Genomic DNA, 15,968 nt, shown 5'->3' on the forward strand with positions numbered 1-15,968 from the left:
TGACAAAGTTGTGTCTAGGTTAATAAGGCAGGAATAGCTTTGCAGAAACTATGTTGAATATTCTTCAAACTTGTCCTTCTATACAGTATGCTTGTTAATTTCATCTTTAATCATGCTTGCCAACTAGTTTCCCCAGAAACAAAGTTCTGCCAAGTGACCCATAATTTCCTGAATCCTCCTAGATACCTTTTAAAAATTAGTTTGATTTGACTACCTTCTAGTTCTCCAGTACAAAAGTTGATATTGGGGACAAGTCAGGTCAGTGTTCACAATGAGAATTTTGGGTTTAAAGGCAGGCGGTGGGCAACTCCTCATTCAGTTTCTTGATGAGAGAAATGTGTGTCATCAGTAGGAGAATAGGCCTCCAGATTCCTGCTACTGAGAATGGCTGCCTTGAACTATTGGGCTTGGCTGGGGGCATCTAACTATTAAAGCTGAAGAAGTTGCCCACCTCTGAGCTATATGAATGGATGGGTACAGTGTGTTAATAGTGATTGCTATTCTTGTTATCTCTGCAAACTAGTACAGTTGTACCTCGTTTTGAGTCCAGGATCCGTTCCAGAGCCCTGGACGCTGGATCAAAGGGAGATCTGGAACCCAAAAGCTGTACAACTACATATTTTTTCTTTCTTTTCTTTTTTTCTTGTCTGCTGTTTGAAATTAGGGGAATTCGTGGAAGGGAATTGGGGTCTATCTTAGGGAATTATATAAAATATAAGGAGAAATGGTTAATTAAGATAAATAAGATAAATTAATTTGGAATAAATGGGTTAGTTAAAATTACAATAAGGCTTTAAAATTTGGGGTAAGAATTTGTGGAATTAATTTAAGGGAAATGGAATACAAGAGGGGGAGGGGAGGGGGAAGTCCGGGAAAGATGTCACTGAAATTAAGGGAAAACTATATTTGTCTTTGCTTTCTATCTTTCCTTGTTATTCTGGAAAATTTTAATAAATATTATTAAAAAAACAACAACAAAGGGACGCTCGACAGAGTGTTGCTCTGCTCACATGCGTGCAGCAGTTTAGCGCTTCTACTCAAGCGGCAAACCCAGAAGTAACCTTTTCCGGTACTTCCGAGTTTGCTGTGGACGTTCCATGGAATGGATGACCAACAGGGTGGACTTAAAATGAGGTACCACTGTAATATAATAGTTTTGTCCTGCTTCTGGGTAGAAATCAGTAAAATAGTAAAGGTACAAATAAAGCTGTTTAAATATGCATGACAAGAGATATAGAGACTTCATATTTCACAGTCTTAATTGTTTTGAAATAGTTTTAGGACTATTAACATTAAACAATGTTTAATGCAATGACAGATGCATGACTTGATATATTATTAATAAATGAGGCTGTATCACCCTGTCTTTGACCAATAATAGATAACAGAAGAAGCAAAACAAGTCATTGTCACAATAGTAAATGATGATGTCAATAAGCCTTTAGTAATGCCCCCCACCATGGAAGGCTTTCCAATAATGCATTGGTTCTTAAGAGCTGGCCCAATTTATGAAAACACATGCATTTTACAATTGGACTATAACAACTGCTTTATTAATTGTGGTTTGTAGTTGCTTTTTACAGTCATATAAACTGATTTTTCTCTGACTATGGAGTTCATTTTTTCTGATTTTTCTCTGACTAAAGCAGTTGCGCATTGTGTGCCATGAATGTATACTTAAAAGCTCTGGGAATAATAATTATTACTGTTAAATTTGAATTCCACACTTCATCCAAAGATCCCAACAGAAAAATACAAATGAGAATACAAAATACACAGTAAAGCAAAAATAAGCCAATAACCCCCCTCCTACAAACACGTTTAAAAAGCCATATAATGTTAATCAATTAGAATGTAATTAGTTCTGCGCTCTCTCTCTTTAGTTTATAATATAGAGAGTCAGCAATATTTGATTATTCATCCCTGAAGGTTATCTCTACAATAGCAATATTGTTGGATGGTAAATTATTATTTACAGTATTGCTACATCATGTTTTCAAAAAGCCTCTTGAATAACTTCTGAATGGTATTTCTGAGCCTCATACAAAAGCCATATAAATTCTGGGATCAAACTAAATAGTGCAAAGTTGTACTAAATATGTATAACTGCTTACTATTTTTGAGAAGTATGGAATAGTTGTTCAAGTTTATTTAGGCTGTTACCCTAACAACCCTTGACAGTTTTATATTGAATTCTATGTGAGTTCCTTCTGAATGAACGTTAAAAGGCTCTGAATGTGTAATCAAAACATGTATTTGACCAACTGTGTTATTCTGGGTAGTGGTTGTTTTTTTATTTAAAAAACCCCCTCATTTTCCTCCCCTATCTCCACAGCAATTTACAATGCAGTTGTAACTATGCCTACTCAGAATTAAGTCCTATTGAATTCAAAGGAACTCCCAGGTAAATAAGGTTAGGATTTCAGCCTAAATATTTGAGAATCCCAAGGAGTTTCCATTGCAAATTTATCCTATTAAATATGTGTTTAGTTCACAGACTTGCTCTCAGGTAGATCATTTCTATTTCTGTGTGTGTGTGTGTGTTTCTTCTTTATCTGCAATATATATCAGTCATAAGCAGTGATTCATAGACAGCTGATTTTTTTGTTTTGTTTTGTTTTTACAATCCCACCTCCCACAGAAGCACCAAATGTCTATTTAATTACATTTAACTTTTAAGTCATTTCAGGGTGTGTGTTTTTTAAAAATGTCTCATTCCACAAATTGTCATGTGTTTGCAAAGGTTGGATCATTTCTATTTCTTGCTCTGCCTGAAGCAAGCAAAGGAGGAACTTTAGAAGGTGGGTTTGGAGCAGTATGGACCATAACACATGTATACTTGTCCACCTACCCACATTACCTTTCTCCTGCTTCTACACAGCACAGTAGATGCATTTTGTTTCCTGTGGAAATGGAGGGGGATCTGTAGGCCTTGTGAGATGTGTGTGTGTGTGAGAGAGAGAGAGTGAGAGTGTGTGAGACAGAGAGAGAGAGAGCGCGCGCGTGCGTGTGCGTGAGAGAGTGCAGTGTTGGAAACTCCCATTGTTCTAGGCGCATTTTGCGACAGGGAACTTCATTATCACAAGTAGTTTCTGAGCTCTGACCACAGTGCTGCACCTAAAATTTCAGATTAAAACTGCAGAGTGGAAGGAAAGGAGGACCTTTTTCTGCCTCCCCACTTCCAGCTACTTTCTGAAGACTAGAGAGGAGACCCTCTTAAGATTATTAGGGGAGTGGGCAGAGGAATGACTAGACCATGTGAAAAATGAACGTAATGTTTTAGCAGCAGCTCATTCATTTTCAGCTTTGTATTCTTGTTATAAAAAAGCACACCTTAGACATTCCGTTGTTGTGCCCATAACCTAGTTTTAAGTGCCATTTAGCTCCTAGCTTTCATATCTGTTTCTAACAGTGTGTGAGAGAGAGTGGTAGAGAGGCATTCCAGTGAAATACATTGTTAAATGTGGGGTTTATTTTAATTTTTTGACTGAAATACATTAGATTAGGCATGTTTTCCCCACATGCTGTCATCTGTGGGCTTTGCAATATATGCCATTTGATTTCAACAGTATCTAAATCCTGTTTGGCGAACGTTAACAGCACATCATTCCTACTCAGTTAATTTTGGTGTTGGTGGTCATGGTGATGAACTAGTGAGCATCTGACTATGTGTGCAAATGCATCTTTTAATCTGTGTTAATAAATGAGTCCAGGAATAATATTGTTTCTTTAAAAAAAAAAAAACCCTCTAATTTACAACACCTAACCAGCAACTAGAAGATGAAAATTTTTCTTAACAGAACTTTTTAAATATAGGGAGAAAATTTTTGAACTGCATTTTTCCCTCTAAACATCTGCAGCTAGATAAGAGAACACATTCACAGATTCAAGAAGTGTATGACACAATGCTATCATAAGTTAACAGTTAAAAGAATATTGGATATACTTAGCCCAAATTGCTTATCTGGTAGGAAAAATTGCAGTACTAAGAATATCAATATTCACTACAGGGTATAAGCTTTTGGGCTAACTATTCAACAAAAGAGGATGACTTGTATAAAACCATATTGACTTCTTAATGGGAAGATTTAAAAAGTCATTTACCAATGATAACTTCCATGAATGAGTGGTGATTTGAATCTCATGCACAGTACTAATCACAAGTACTATTGTATGAAAGTGTACCAATCTAGTGGGCACTATAATAAATGTACAGAATATGTCATTCTGTGGTTTTCCCCATAGTGCAGGAGAGGCAGATAGCACTGCAAGATTGGACTTTATATCATTGGCGGGGCTGTTTGTCCGTAAATTCATGTACATTTCTCAAAGCTAGTGGGTAAACTTGTATATGCTGCAAATGATTTAGTCTGAGGTGGGGGACCTCCCGATTTGGCCCAACAGGCCATTCCCCCCCCCCACCTTTTCCGTGTGTTGTACTGTTTTAGTGTTGTTAGCCGCCCTGAGCCCGGCTTCGGCTGGGGAGGGCGGGATATAAATAAAATTTATTATTATTTATTATTGTCAGGTGTGGCGCAGGTAGAGACGCAACTGGATTAGTTGTATGAGTTGGGTTACATGCAGAAAACTCTAGTACATGACTAATTGCTGGAGAAAGCAGGCTTGAACTTGCTGTCCAACCCACCTATCCATCAACTGATGCCATTATGACACCCTCTTGTCAAAGTTGACCTGCAGTGGTGGGGGGGGGGGTAAAGATCTATCCCTCCAGGCCAAAAAAGGATCCTTGCCCCACTTCAGTTCATCATTAAGTGGTTTTATTCTGTGTTGGATTGTGTTTAATTTAATTTAGCTGCCATTTAAAATACAATATTTTCCCATGAGAGCTTACAAGATTTTCAGACAGTTTAAAATCATTTAAAGTTGGGGGAATTTTGCTTTCCAGATGCTGAATTACAACTCTCATCAGCCCCACTAACCAATGATGGGGGTTGTATTTCAGCAATATCTGGAGTGCCCAAAGTTCCCCACATCTGATTTAAAATAATCATAACATTGATAAAAGCATTTCAACCCCTTCTATATCACTTGGATTGAGGGCAAGAATACTGGGTAACAATTTGTCACAATTAGTGATAGCTAGTTGCTCTCAAGAGCAGAAGCTCTTTGGTTTGATCCAGGGTTTCAGCACCCCCAAAAAAGATCAGAAGCTCTTACCCCTGCTTTTTTTAAGCCAGGGGACAGCAAGGTTTATCTTGCCTGGGCCAGATCGGTCCCGCGGAGATCCCTCCATGGGCTGGATCGTGCATGCATGTGAGCGTCCGCGATTTTCGGCATCTGTGCAGATGCGATTTCCAGCGCCACGAGAGCAAGTCACCGTGCTGCGCCGGTTTAGCACAGCGCGCAAGCGGGCCACTCTTTTGGGGGTGGCTCATGGGCTGGTCAAACGACCTCCGCGGGCCGCTAGCGGCCTATGGGCCTTAGGTTGCTGACCCCTGTTCTAAGCTATGGTGGTATCTGTTTTATGTGTTATTCATTATAATTTTTATTCCTCACTTATTTAAAGGACCTCAGAATAGAAATCAGTCCTTAACTCATATCCTCACAATACTGGAGTTATTAATGTGAGGTAGATTAGGCAATGGGGGTTCTGAACTTGGGTCTCCCCCATCCCTGTCCGTTGCTATTGTCTACTACACCACATTGGTTCTCATCTCTCACTGCTTCAGGAATGCAGTAGGACTGTTGTGGTGGGTTGGCACTGGGCTGATGAGCTTATTAAGCTGTTCCTCTCAGGCAGTTTACCTACTGAAATATCCCCCTAAGGTGCTTTTAACCCAGAAGGGGAAATACATGTTTCAAGCAAGTTTAACTACCAGTTTTTACTAAAGTATGGCAACAATAGGTAAAAGGAAACATAGTTCCTATGGGGATACTTATTTTTAAAAACAACAACAAAGGAAGTTGTGTTTGTAATAATTGTATTTGATTCTGAGTGTTTTTACAAAAAGCAACTTTGGTCTAAATATGGATATTATCATAATTCTTTCTCTGACCTCACCCTGCCCATTCAACATCTATTGATAAGGAAAACAAAAAGGTGAAAGCACATTGAAGAGTCAGCTCTCCTTTGGGACTGCTTGGCAATCTTTACTATTCAAGAGATTTTTGGGGGGACATCTTTAACAAAATTAGAAACTTAATGTAATCAGACTTTTAATGTAATTCAATCAGTATGTTTCTAATTTGTATCAAATAGTTGTTTCTAGACTCTGGTGTTGTTTTTCATTTGGCTGTGCACACTGTGTATCAGGTTATAACTGTTAGTGTTGATAGCTTTCTTTCCATAGACACTTACTTTAGTATTGTTAGCATTCAACATGATCACATTATTGATGGTACTTTCCAAAAGCTGGTAAATCAAAATACCTACTTTTATGTTATATTAAAACTGTTTTTTTAGTACGACAGTAGGCTGAACAAAAACAAGCCATGTACTAGCAACAAATGCCTAAACACTAGTTTGTCAGAGGCCTAGTGCTTCCTAAGGGACGTGGGTGACGCTGTGGTCTGAACCACAGAGCCTAGGGTTTGCTGATCGGAAGGTCGGCAGTTTGAATCCTCGCGACAGGGTGAGCTCCTGTTGTTCAGTGCCAGCTCCTGCCCACCTGGCAGTTCAAAAGCACGTCAAGTGCAAGTAGATAAATAGGTATTACTCCGGTGGGAAGGTAAACAGCATTTCCGTGTGCTGCTCTGGTTTGCCAGAAGCAGCTTAGTCATGCTGGCCACAACACCCGGTAGCTGTCTGCGGACAAACGCCGACTCCCTCAGCCTATAGAGCAAGATGAATGCGCAACCCCAGAGTCGTCCATGACTGGACCTAATGATCAGGGGTACCTTTACCTAGTGCTTCCTAAATAGTACAGAAATGCACTTTTTATAAATAGGGTTTCACAAATCATTATTTTATTGTGTCTTATGAAATTTTGCTCTTCGGGTCAGTTTTCCTTAAAATTCCAGAATTAAATATGTACTTGCAAAACATAATTGGTATACAAATGATAAACAAGTAGGCAGATATATTCTGCAGTGTATGCTGCTGTATGCAGTAAATGTTTAGTAGCTGGTACATGGTCATGGCTGTATACTGAGCACTTAAGAAGTCAAAATAACTCAGATTCTATGCACATGAAAGGTTTTTCTACCTGATTTCTCCCCTCCAGCATACCTTTACTGAGAGGTAGGGTGTTAAGGGTGTTACCCAACATTGAGAGAAGCTATAGGCACACAGGATTATAATGTAGAAGAGGAAGTATCAGGATATTCCCTTGCATGAGCATCCTTTGCCCTGGTAATAATAATAATAATAATAATAATAATAATAATAATAATAATAATAATAATATATTATTTATACCCCGCCCATCTGGCTGGGCTTCCCCAGCCACTCAGTATTGGATACTGCCTGTTAAGTTAAAGTCAGTTGTACAAAGCTGTGATGCAGTACACACGGCATGATACATAAGATGGAATAGATGATATGTTGTATTAATTAGTGTGCAAATTAGGACTATTTAGATTCCAAATAGTGCAGATGAACATTTACTCAAAGTAATGCATTTCTGTCCAGTAATAATAACGACTAGCCCTTGTAAAGAATTTTGACCACTTTTAGTGGTCTCACTTAGTGGTCTTAGCATTGTGCAAATCAAACACAAATCCTTTATTTTATAATTGTCTTGATAAGCAGATATAAACTATGTACTTTGAATTGCATGTGGGCTTCATGCTCAGGAGTTTTAGGTTATAGTCCTGGACTGTCGACTGTCTTGGGTAGCATAAAGTGTGTCTTTGGTTGCAAACATACGTTTTAGTTGTTGTGGCATCTAATTAGTGTGCATGGTTGTTCAGGAATACAGGAATTGGAAACTTAGAAAGTTGATCTTCTTAAAGGTTTAAATAAATCATGTCTGATTTCTGTGACTGTATGCGGGCAGATGTGTATATTTTAGCTTTATTTGCAGCAGTAGCACCCCAAATAACTCTAGTCCATAAAAGTTTCATCATTGAAATCTCTCCAAACTTGGGTGGCATACAGGTGCCTGTATCTTCTGATTGGACAAATTCGGGCTGTTGGTATGCCACCCAGCTTGCTGCCCAGTCGCATACCTGAAAAATCTGGCAGAAGTGCTCTGAAGTGTGGTGCAGAAGAACCCCAGGACGCTGGTACTGGAAGTCAACAGCATCCATGCTAAAATTACTTTGACTGAGCCAACTGAGGTCTTCATGGCCTCTGTGGCAAACATGGGGTTGTCCCAAGTTGTCATTGACACAGCACATACGAAAGTCTTTGGTGTGTGGGTGTGAGAGAGACAGAGACAGAGAATTGTGGTTAGATGATTATCTGGGGTAGTTTGTTCATGCATAGATGTAGGACCCATTAGGATGATTCATCCTTAGGGATTTGCAGAATCCAAAGAATACCTGAATGCTTTGTGGGATTTTCCAGAAGCCAGAACTGGAAGTTCTGTTGACTCTTTGGGCTGTATATGAAATGACAAGATGTGCCGGGAAGTTGATATGATTGCCGCTGAATGCCCACTCTGACACTTTGGAACCATCCCTCCCCCCCGGATGCTTCAAGATATGAAACAGGATTTGTGAGGCTAGAATGCAAGTGGCATAAGATTCAGTGTGAGGTTGACTGAACATGTGCCTATTGTCGTGCCTATTGCAGGAGGTGAAGGAGGCTTACTTTGGTGCCTCCCTTGCATTCTCAAGCGCCTGGCCATCAGTGCTTTTTTGTGTGGTGAAGGGACCTTTGACACATGTCCCAGGAACAGTGTTGGAACCAACAGAGGCCTGCTGTGACATGTTTGCCATGTTACCATAATTACAGAGCTAGATGAGGTGTCCCAACACATCTTGCCCAATTTTATGGGATCTATTTTTCATTGACATGATCTGATAATGTAGAGTAAAGCACTTTCAGTGGTTTGGCCCACAGCTTGTTATTCATAGTGGTTATGCCCTGAGACCCCTGGGTATATAAATTCAATATATAATAATAGTTTCCTCCACCCCTGCTGTGCCCCTGTATTGTGGTAGCCCCTTTCTCTGCAATATGTGGCTGAGCAACCATCGGCTGTTTCAGACATCTTGTAAAGATTGTGGTGCCCAGGTGGTCCCTGACTCATAAGACTGGACCCTGTTTTATGTGTTTAAATCCCCTGAATTTGTTTTACTTGCTTTTATATCCCTTCATATACTTTTATAATTCTGATTTATTGGTTTTAGATGGAATTTTGTTTTAATTATATTGTTTGTTTAATTGTGTTGCTTGTTTTTTATATTGTATACCACTTAGGAATTTTATAAATATTAAACAGTTTATAAATGCTGTAAAATAATTAACTTTATTATTTTACAGTAATTCTGTGATGATGATACTTGCAGAAAAATACAGTCAAGGAAAGATAGGCCAGAAGGCTTTTTCCTAGAATTACCATTTTTCTAGGTAAGTGATTCCCTTTTTATTTCAGTAAGTAGATTGTTTTAGTACAAAATAGGGCTTTGGTTAATGAATATTAATTAGAGAATAGTTAAAAGGATACAAAATTGTTAGGATTTGATTGTACAGTATTTGAGGTTGCAATCTCTTAAGCCCTGTTCCAGTACTGGTAATGCCAACTTCTCCAGCCTAGGGTTTTAGTTACTAACAAAAGTATTTAGGAGCCCATCCCTACACTTAGCATTGGATTCAAAATGCATGCTGAGGGGGTTGATAGGTGCTCTTCCCAATGCAAATGGAGGAATCTTATAGGGAAAAATATATGGGGCATTCTTCCATGTTGTGCTGAGAGCCTAACAAAGGTGGCATTTTTTTCATCTCCGCCAAGCTAAGCAGTTGGCTCCTTACTTCTCTCGCCTTGACCTAGCCACTGTGATCCACGCACCGGTCACCTCCAGACTGGATTATTGTAACTCGCTCTACCTGGGGCTACCCTTGAGACTGACCCAGAAACTCCAGCGGGTGCAGAATGCTGCAGCGAGACTCCTTACGGGGTCCTCGCTGCGAGATCACATTCACCCGGTGCTATACCAGCTACACTGGCTCCTGGTGAAGTACAGGATCAAGTTTAAGATGCTGGTTTTAACCTTTAAAGCCCTATACGGCCTAGGACCCTCGTACCTACGAGACCGCCTCTCCTGGTATGTCCCACAGAGGAACTTACAATCTTCAAACAAAAACATCTTGGAGGTTCCAGGCCATAGAGAGGTTAGGCTGGCCTCAACGAGAGCCAGGGCTTTTTCGGCTGTGGCTCTGATCTGGTGGAACGCTCTGCCACAAGAGATTAAGGCCCTGCGGGACTTGACATCTTACCGCAGGGCCTGCAAGACAAGAGCTGTTCCGCCAAGCCTTTGGCCAGGGCACAGCCTGACTCCCTCCTTTGGCAATCTTCACAGAACTCTACCCAATGGTTGCCATCAGTTGCCACCCAATTTGAAGTAATTTTTTAATGAAACAATTTTAAAATGTTGTCTTATTTTATTGTTGTTAGCCACCCTGAGCCCAGCTTCGGCTGGGGAGGGCAGGATATAAATAAAAAATTATTTATTTATTTATATTTATAACTTTGAGAGATTGATTCATATTGTACGGCTAGGCAATCTTTGTACCCCCTATAATACTGATTTTATAATTAAATTTATAGACAGATGCATTTTCCTGCATATGCTACTTCCCTTTTTTAGGATAATAAATTAGACATCAGTGTTCTGTATTTTACCTCAAGTGCCTGTATTATGAAAGGTAGTTGAGATGGGTAGGAGCCTTTTGGGAATCTCGGAACCAACCTCTAACCTTTAAATTACACATTTCATATCAAACTTTAGATTTGGCATTGAATAGACATGCAGATGAAGGAAGATCTCTATCAGACAGATGATCCTTTAAGCTTCCAATAGATTCTAATACATGCATGTCCATCCCCACCTCATCATCTTTGATCCCCTCAGTTCTGCAGTCCTGAGGCAACTGGCAGTTGGAACAGTGGATTCCTTCTGCCAGGGATGGAGTAGCATGCACTTCGGCTGCTGTTTGAGATCAAACCGGTCATCTCTTTGCCACAATCTTTCTGTAAAGCAGGGGCTGCAGCCTGCCAGTGCCAGTGTCAAAAGCCAGAGTGCACTTTATTTTACTTTAGTGATCCCAGGACAACTGCAATTGAGCAGTAAGGCTGAGAAAAAAATGTCATAGAAATGTGTTAAAAGCCAGCAAGATGTCATAGTTAGCATTAATGTAAGATCAAAGCGACCCTGGTTCAAATCCCCACTCACCCTAATCTACTTCATAAGGTAGGTAAAGAACCATATACTACCCTAAGCTCTTTGGAGGAATGGCAGGTACAGTTATAATTATAAGGAGAAACAGGTAAGGGAGGATACAGAGTGGCCAAGAGAAAGCGCTCTTATAAAAATGAACTTTTCTATCCAATAATCAATCATGTTCCAGCCTTGTCACATAGAAATATAATGCCTGACCAGTACTTATGAATGCAAAACAAACTCAATGTGGTGTATAAATAAAATATAAGCCTGTAACAGTTTGAAACTTTATACAAATAATTGCATCTCCTAGCCAATAACATGTTCATATATAGTTATATTGACGGGTTTATGTATGTATATAAGTGCAAATTGCATAAGACAGATCTCAATGTCTAATTGAGGCATGTTTTGACTATGGAGTCTTCTTCAGTGGCAGATATTGAAGGGCGTAAGGGAACAAATTATCACTGTCGGAAGAAAACTTATTTGGGGGCTCTGTATTGCTGCATTTTGGAAGACTGTAAGGTATGTATTTTTCAATCAATAAAGGAATTTTGTTGCAGCATACTATAGATATGATCATGCACTCTTGTCTCCTGCCCAAAATAGTGTACTTAATTGTTTGTCTATATATTGATTTATATATGCATACTAGTTTGTTAGTATTATTGTATATAATAACATTATTTGTCTGAATTTATTTGTTATAAAGTTTCATTTTAAGTTGCTTTATATAAGTTACAGGCTTTCATTTTGTTTATAAGCCACCTTGATTTTGTTCTGCATTCATCCTGATGTTATATTTGCCTGCCTCCATCTTTCTTCTTCTTTCCCACAGGGCAGGTCCAATGTCCTTTGTGGCAGGGGCAGTCCTGGAGTTGGCCCTTAAGTTGTCATTGCCTCTCTTGTACTATTCTACCCACGCACACTTCAATGCATCCCCCATAATCCATACTTCAATGCATTGGCTGAGCAGCCAACAGTTGTTTAAAAGCTAATGTAATGTGTGAACTGAAAAGAATATAGCTCAACTTCTTTTTGAAAATAAATCACTTTCCTTTCAGGACGAACAAGATTAATTTATCTCTTTGGAAGTTTTACATGTCATATTTGCCCCTTCACTACCATGCATAAGTAGCTGCTGCTGCTCCATGAAAATTGGAAAGAAGAAGAGTTTGGATTTGATATCCCGCCTTTCACTCCCTTTAACTAGTCTCAAAGCGGCTAACATTCTCCTTTCCCTTCCTCCCCCACAACAAACACTCTGTGAGGTGAGGGAGGCTGAGAGACTTCAAAGAAGTGTGACTGGCCCAAGGTCACCCAGCAGCTGCATGTGGAGGAGCGGAGATGCGAACCCAGTTCCCCAGATTATGAGACTACCGCTCTTAACCACTACACCACACTGGCTAAATAGTATACAATATGTAGAGTTTTCAGGGGGGAAACTGTAGACGAAAACTGGATAATTAAGGTCCTTGATTTTAACTGGGTTTTAAAGAGTAAATCAAACAAGTGTCTTGTTTTGGTTTCTCTGTACCTTGTTAGCTGGTGCAATTCTCCCTGCACCGACCTTGAAACAAAACTAGAGATTGGTTACATTATTTGGCTTTGTCCTTTTTCTAAGAACAATACAAGATACTTTTCTCAGGGCAGCTGAAGACTCAACCCAACCTTTTACTGCACGAAGTCTCTGCCCTCCCCCGGACATTTAGCTTTGATAATAGAATAAAAATCACCATACAATCCAGGGCTTATCCATTGTTTTCCTTTTAGTGGGTGTAGCGATATTAGACAGGAGACTGAGTGCCAACTTGTGCATCCTTATATTCAGTTAGAATAACACAATACTGTTATACTCATGTTTTGTATTGATTGTTGGTACTGTGGCACTGAAACAACTTTCTTTTTTCCCTTTTCTGTTTCTGTTTCTCGGTGTGTTTTCCTGTGTATTTCATATGGATGTGCTCCTTTCTTTTAATAGCGCTATGTCTACCTGAGAATCAAATGTACATTTGTTTTAACCTTGCTCCATTTGGTATGGATTACTTTGACCTATTAGGGCTCATGGTTACAAACAATAAGAACTTTAGTTGTACACCAAACACTTGGGTTGATTCATACTTGCATTGTTCAAAATATTAGGCACAAATTAATATTATTAGCTTCATACCCTGTGTTCAATTAGATTTTTTTTAGTAACCTGTTAAAATAAAAGCATGTCCTCTTAAAAATCTTTTAGGATCCTCTTGCAAAGCAGTATTGAACCTGACAGGATTGGATTCCCTTCTACATGGAAACGTCAAACAAGGGCCTGCCAATGTGTTGCCGGAGTTAATTGAATTGTTATAGAAAATCATCATGGGAGGAGCTGTGAGTGCAGGAGAAGACAATGATGATTTAATTGATAACTTGAAAGAAGCACAATATATTCGCACTGACAGAGTGGAGCAAGCCTTCAGAGCTATTGATCGTGGTGACTACTACCTGGAAGGCTATAGGGACAATGCATATAAAGATTTGGCTTGGAAGCATGGAAATATACATTTGTCAGCCCCTTGCATTTATTCTGAAGTCATGGAAGCTTTGAAACTTCAACCAGGATTGTCTTTTCTTAATCTGGGTAGTGGAACTGGCTATTTAAGCACAATGGTGGGATTAATATTAGGTAATACTTTTTTTATTAAAAAAATGTTAATAATATATGTTTTATGGCAGATGAAATTTATTAAGAATCTCAGTTTTACAACTGTGTGCATGCATAAAACAGTCATTTAGCTTCATAGCACTTTATAAGGAGGTTTTCCAGATGAATTGTACTTAATGTACAATTGACTTCAATGCCTTAAAATATTATTCAAGAATTTCAAATGCAACCTCCACCTTTTGCTCTTGATTCTTCGCTTCTTAACTTGTGTTTTATTTATGATTTCGCTATTTTAGAAATGAGAGTTGACTATTTCACTTGCATTCTTAGGGCCAAACAACATGAGATATAGGAGATCTGAGATTGGATTTCCAGTGCTGTTAGTTCAAAGAAACTGAGTAGAGCAGTAGGATTTGGACATTAATACTAGGGAGAAGGGGTCATATAACCCATTCTTTCTGTGCTGGTAGTACCTCTTGTGTTATACATTATGGCAAATCATATCTCAGGGATATAGATCAGAAAAGGAATGTTATATTCCTAGCATCTCTGTTCTGATCCAAATTTGAGAGATTCTGCAGATGGTTTAGCCAAAAGCGGAAATAGAGTCCAGCCATGGATCTCTTGCATTCCATGCAGTTTTGTTCTGAATAGTGTGTTTTTTAAAAAAGTTATTAAAACTATTAATGAAACTAACAAATAATTAAGTCAATCTTTAATGACATGGGGAAATCCCTGAAAATTATTATACATTCTAGAGAAAGCAGGAGTAAGACTGTCAGCTCACTGCTCCATCTTGTGGGGAATAAAATACCTCTTCGCTTAATGCAGCATTGACCAAATTTATGGGGATGAAATTTATACTCTTTTCTTGATAGATTGTTTGAATTGTTCATGGCATGAGATTCTTTAACTTTATCCAAGTAATTAAATGTTTTGATACCTTTCCCAAGCATTTCCTGAACTTTAAATCCATAAATCATTTTGTTGCTAGTAATGGAGCATTGTTTCAAAGGTGCCTGTGTTGAAGCACATAGACACATGGGTGCATATTCTTATAAGCAGTTCTAGATGGCAACTCCTCCAGCAACATGGAAAGTTGAACAGGAAGGTATCAAACTACTGGCATGTGTGAAAGTTGGAGCTATGGTGGATGGTTTAGCTACTGTTCTGCCTGCTGTTCTGCTAGTTTATTTGCATTAGCAGTGATCAGTGCAGGTATCAACTCAATTCCCATGTAGCTTGCATGTGTTAACTGCACTGCTGTAGAGTACCTGATATTTGCAGATGCCTTCTGCGAAAGATGATATAAGAGGAAACAGGCATACTTCAAATTTCTCTTCTAAAGCAAGTATCATAATTAAGCAGCTCTTCTGGCAGAAATATTTTGAGCAAGTTATGTGTTGACAACCTTTCTAAACTGTTCACTAAACATGATCTTCCAGATCCTTGACCAACACTTGAATCAAACACTTGGATAAAGTTACAGGAACTGACACAATCTCAGTACTTTGAAAGATACTGTTGTGTGACTGTAGACATTATTTCTGGTTATGTCTGTCTCCAGCTTGGTTTTTACTTGCATTTCTTCACACTGTCACAGGCATGTGAATAGTAGCAATTGGGAAGGAAAATGTAGTGTGGGAACCATCCCATAATTAAGCTATCTCCAAAGGGAGAATAAAGTTGGTCCTCTCTAGTTAAACATTTCAAGGTAGTCTGTATAAATGATCACATCATTTTTGTCATCCTAGATGAAATAATTAAAATCTGTCCATTATGAACACATATTGCAGCTTTGGGGTTGAAAGCCTTTTTTTAATACACTCCCCACCCCCCCACCCCCACTTCATTTTATAGCCTATCAGGAACCATTAGCTCTAAGTTGGATGCACCATTTTTACTAACCTGGTCACACGTTCTGAAGCTCAGAGGGGCATGACCAGGAATCAGTGTAGTTTAATCAGGATCCCAAGCATGAGAGCAGAAATGCATAAGGAACAAGCCAATGAGCCCAGCAGGTGACAGCCAT

The 15,968-nt window shown here is 39.0% G+C and overlaps 1 protein-coding gene across 6 annotated transcripts in view; it reads left to right on the plus strand.

Moving 5' to 3' along the window:
* The window catches only part of PCMTD1 (protein-L-isoaspartate (D-aspartate) O-methyltransferase domain containing 1), a 35,012-nt gene that overhangs the window by 4,634 nt on the left and 14,410 nt on the right, over window positions 1–15,968 (plus strand). For 4 of the 6 annotated variants that reach the window (XM_081874569.1, XM_081874574.1, XM_081874570.1 and 1 more), the window contains exons 2-4: window positions 9,392–9,478; window positions 11,723–11,817; window positions 13,532–13,957. In XM_081874569.1, the coding sequence (XP_081730695.1) occupies window positions 13,651–13,957 (307 nt within the window). In that variant the 5' untranslated portion in view covers window positions 9,392–9,478; window positions 11,723–11,817; window positions 13,532–13,650. The remainder of the gene's footprint in view (window positions 1–9,391; window positions 9,479–11,722; window positions 11,818–13,531; window positions 13,958–15,968) is intronic. The other 2 variants (XM_081874572.1, XM_081874573.1) reach the window with 1 other exon arrangement.

This window comes from Podarcis erhardii, assembly GCF_964252035.2.
Source record: "Podarcis erhardii genome assembly, chromosome: 8".
In the NCBI taxonomy this organism is placed as follows: domain Eukaryota; kingdom Metazoa; phylum Chordata; class Lepidosauria; order Squamata; family Lacertidae; genus Podarcis; species Podarcis erhardii.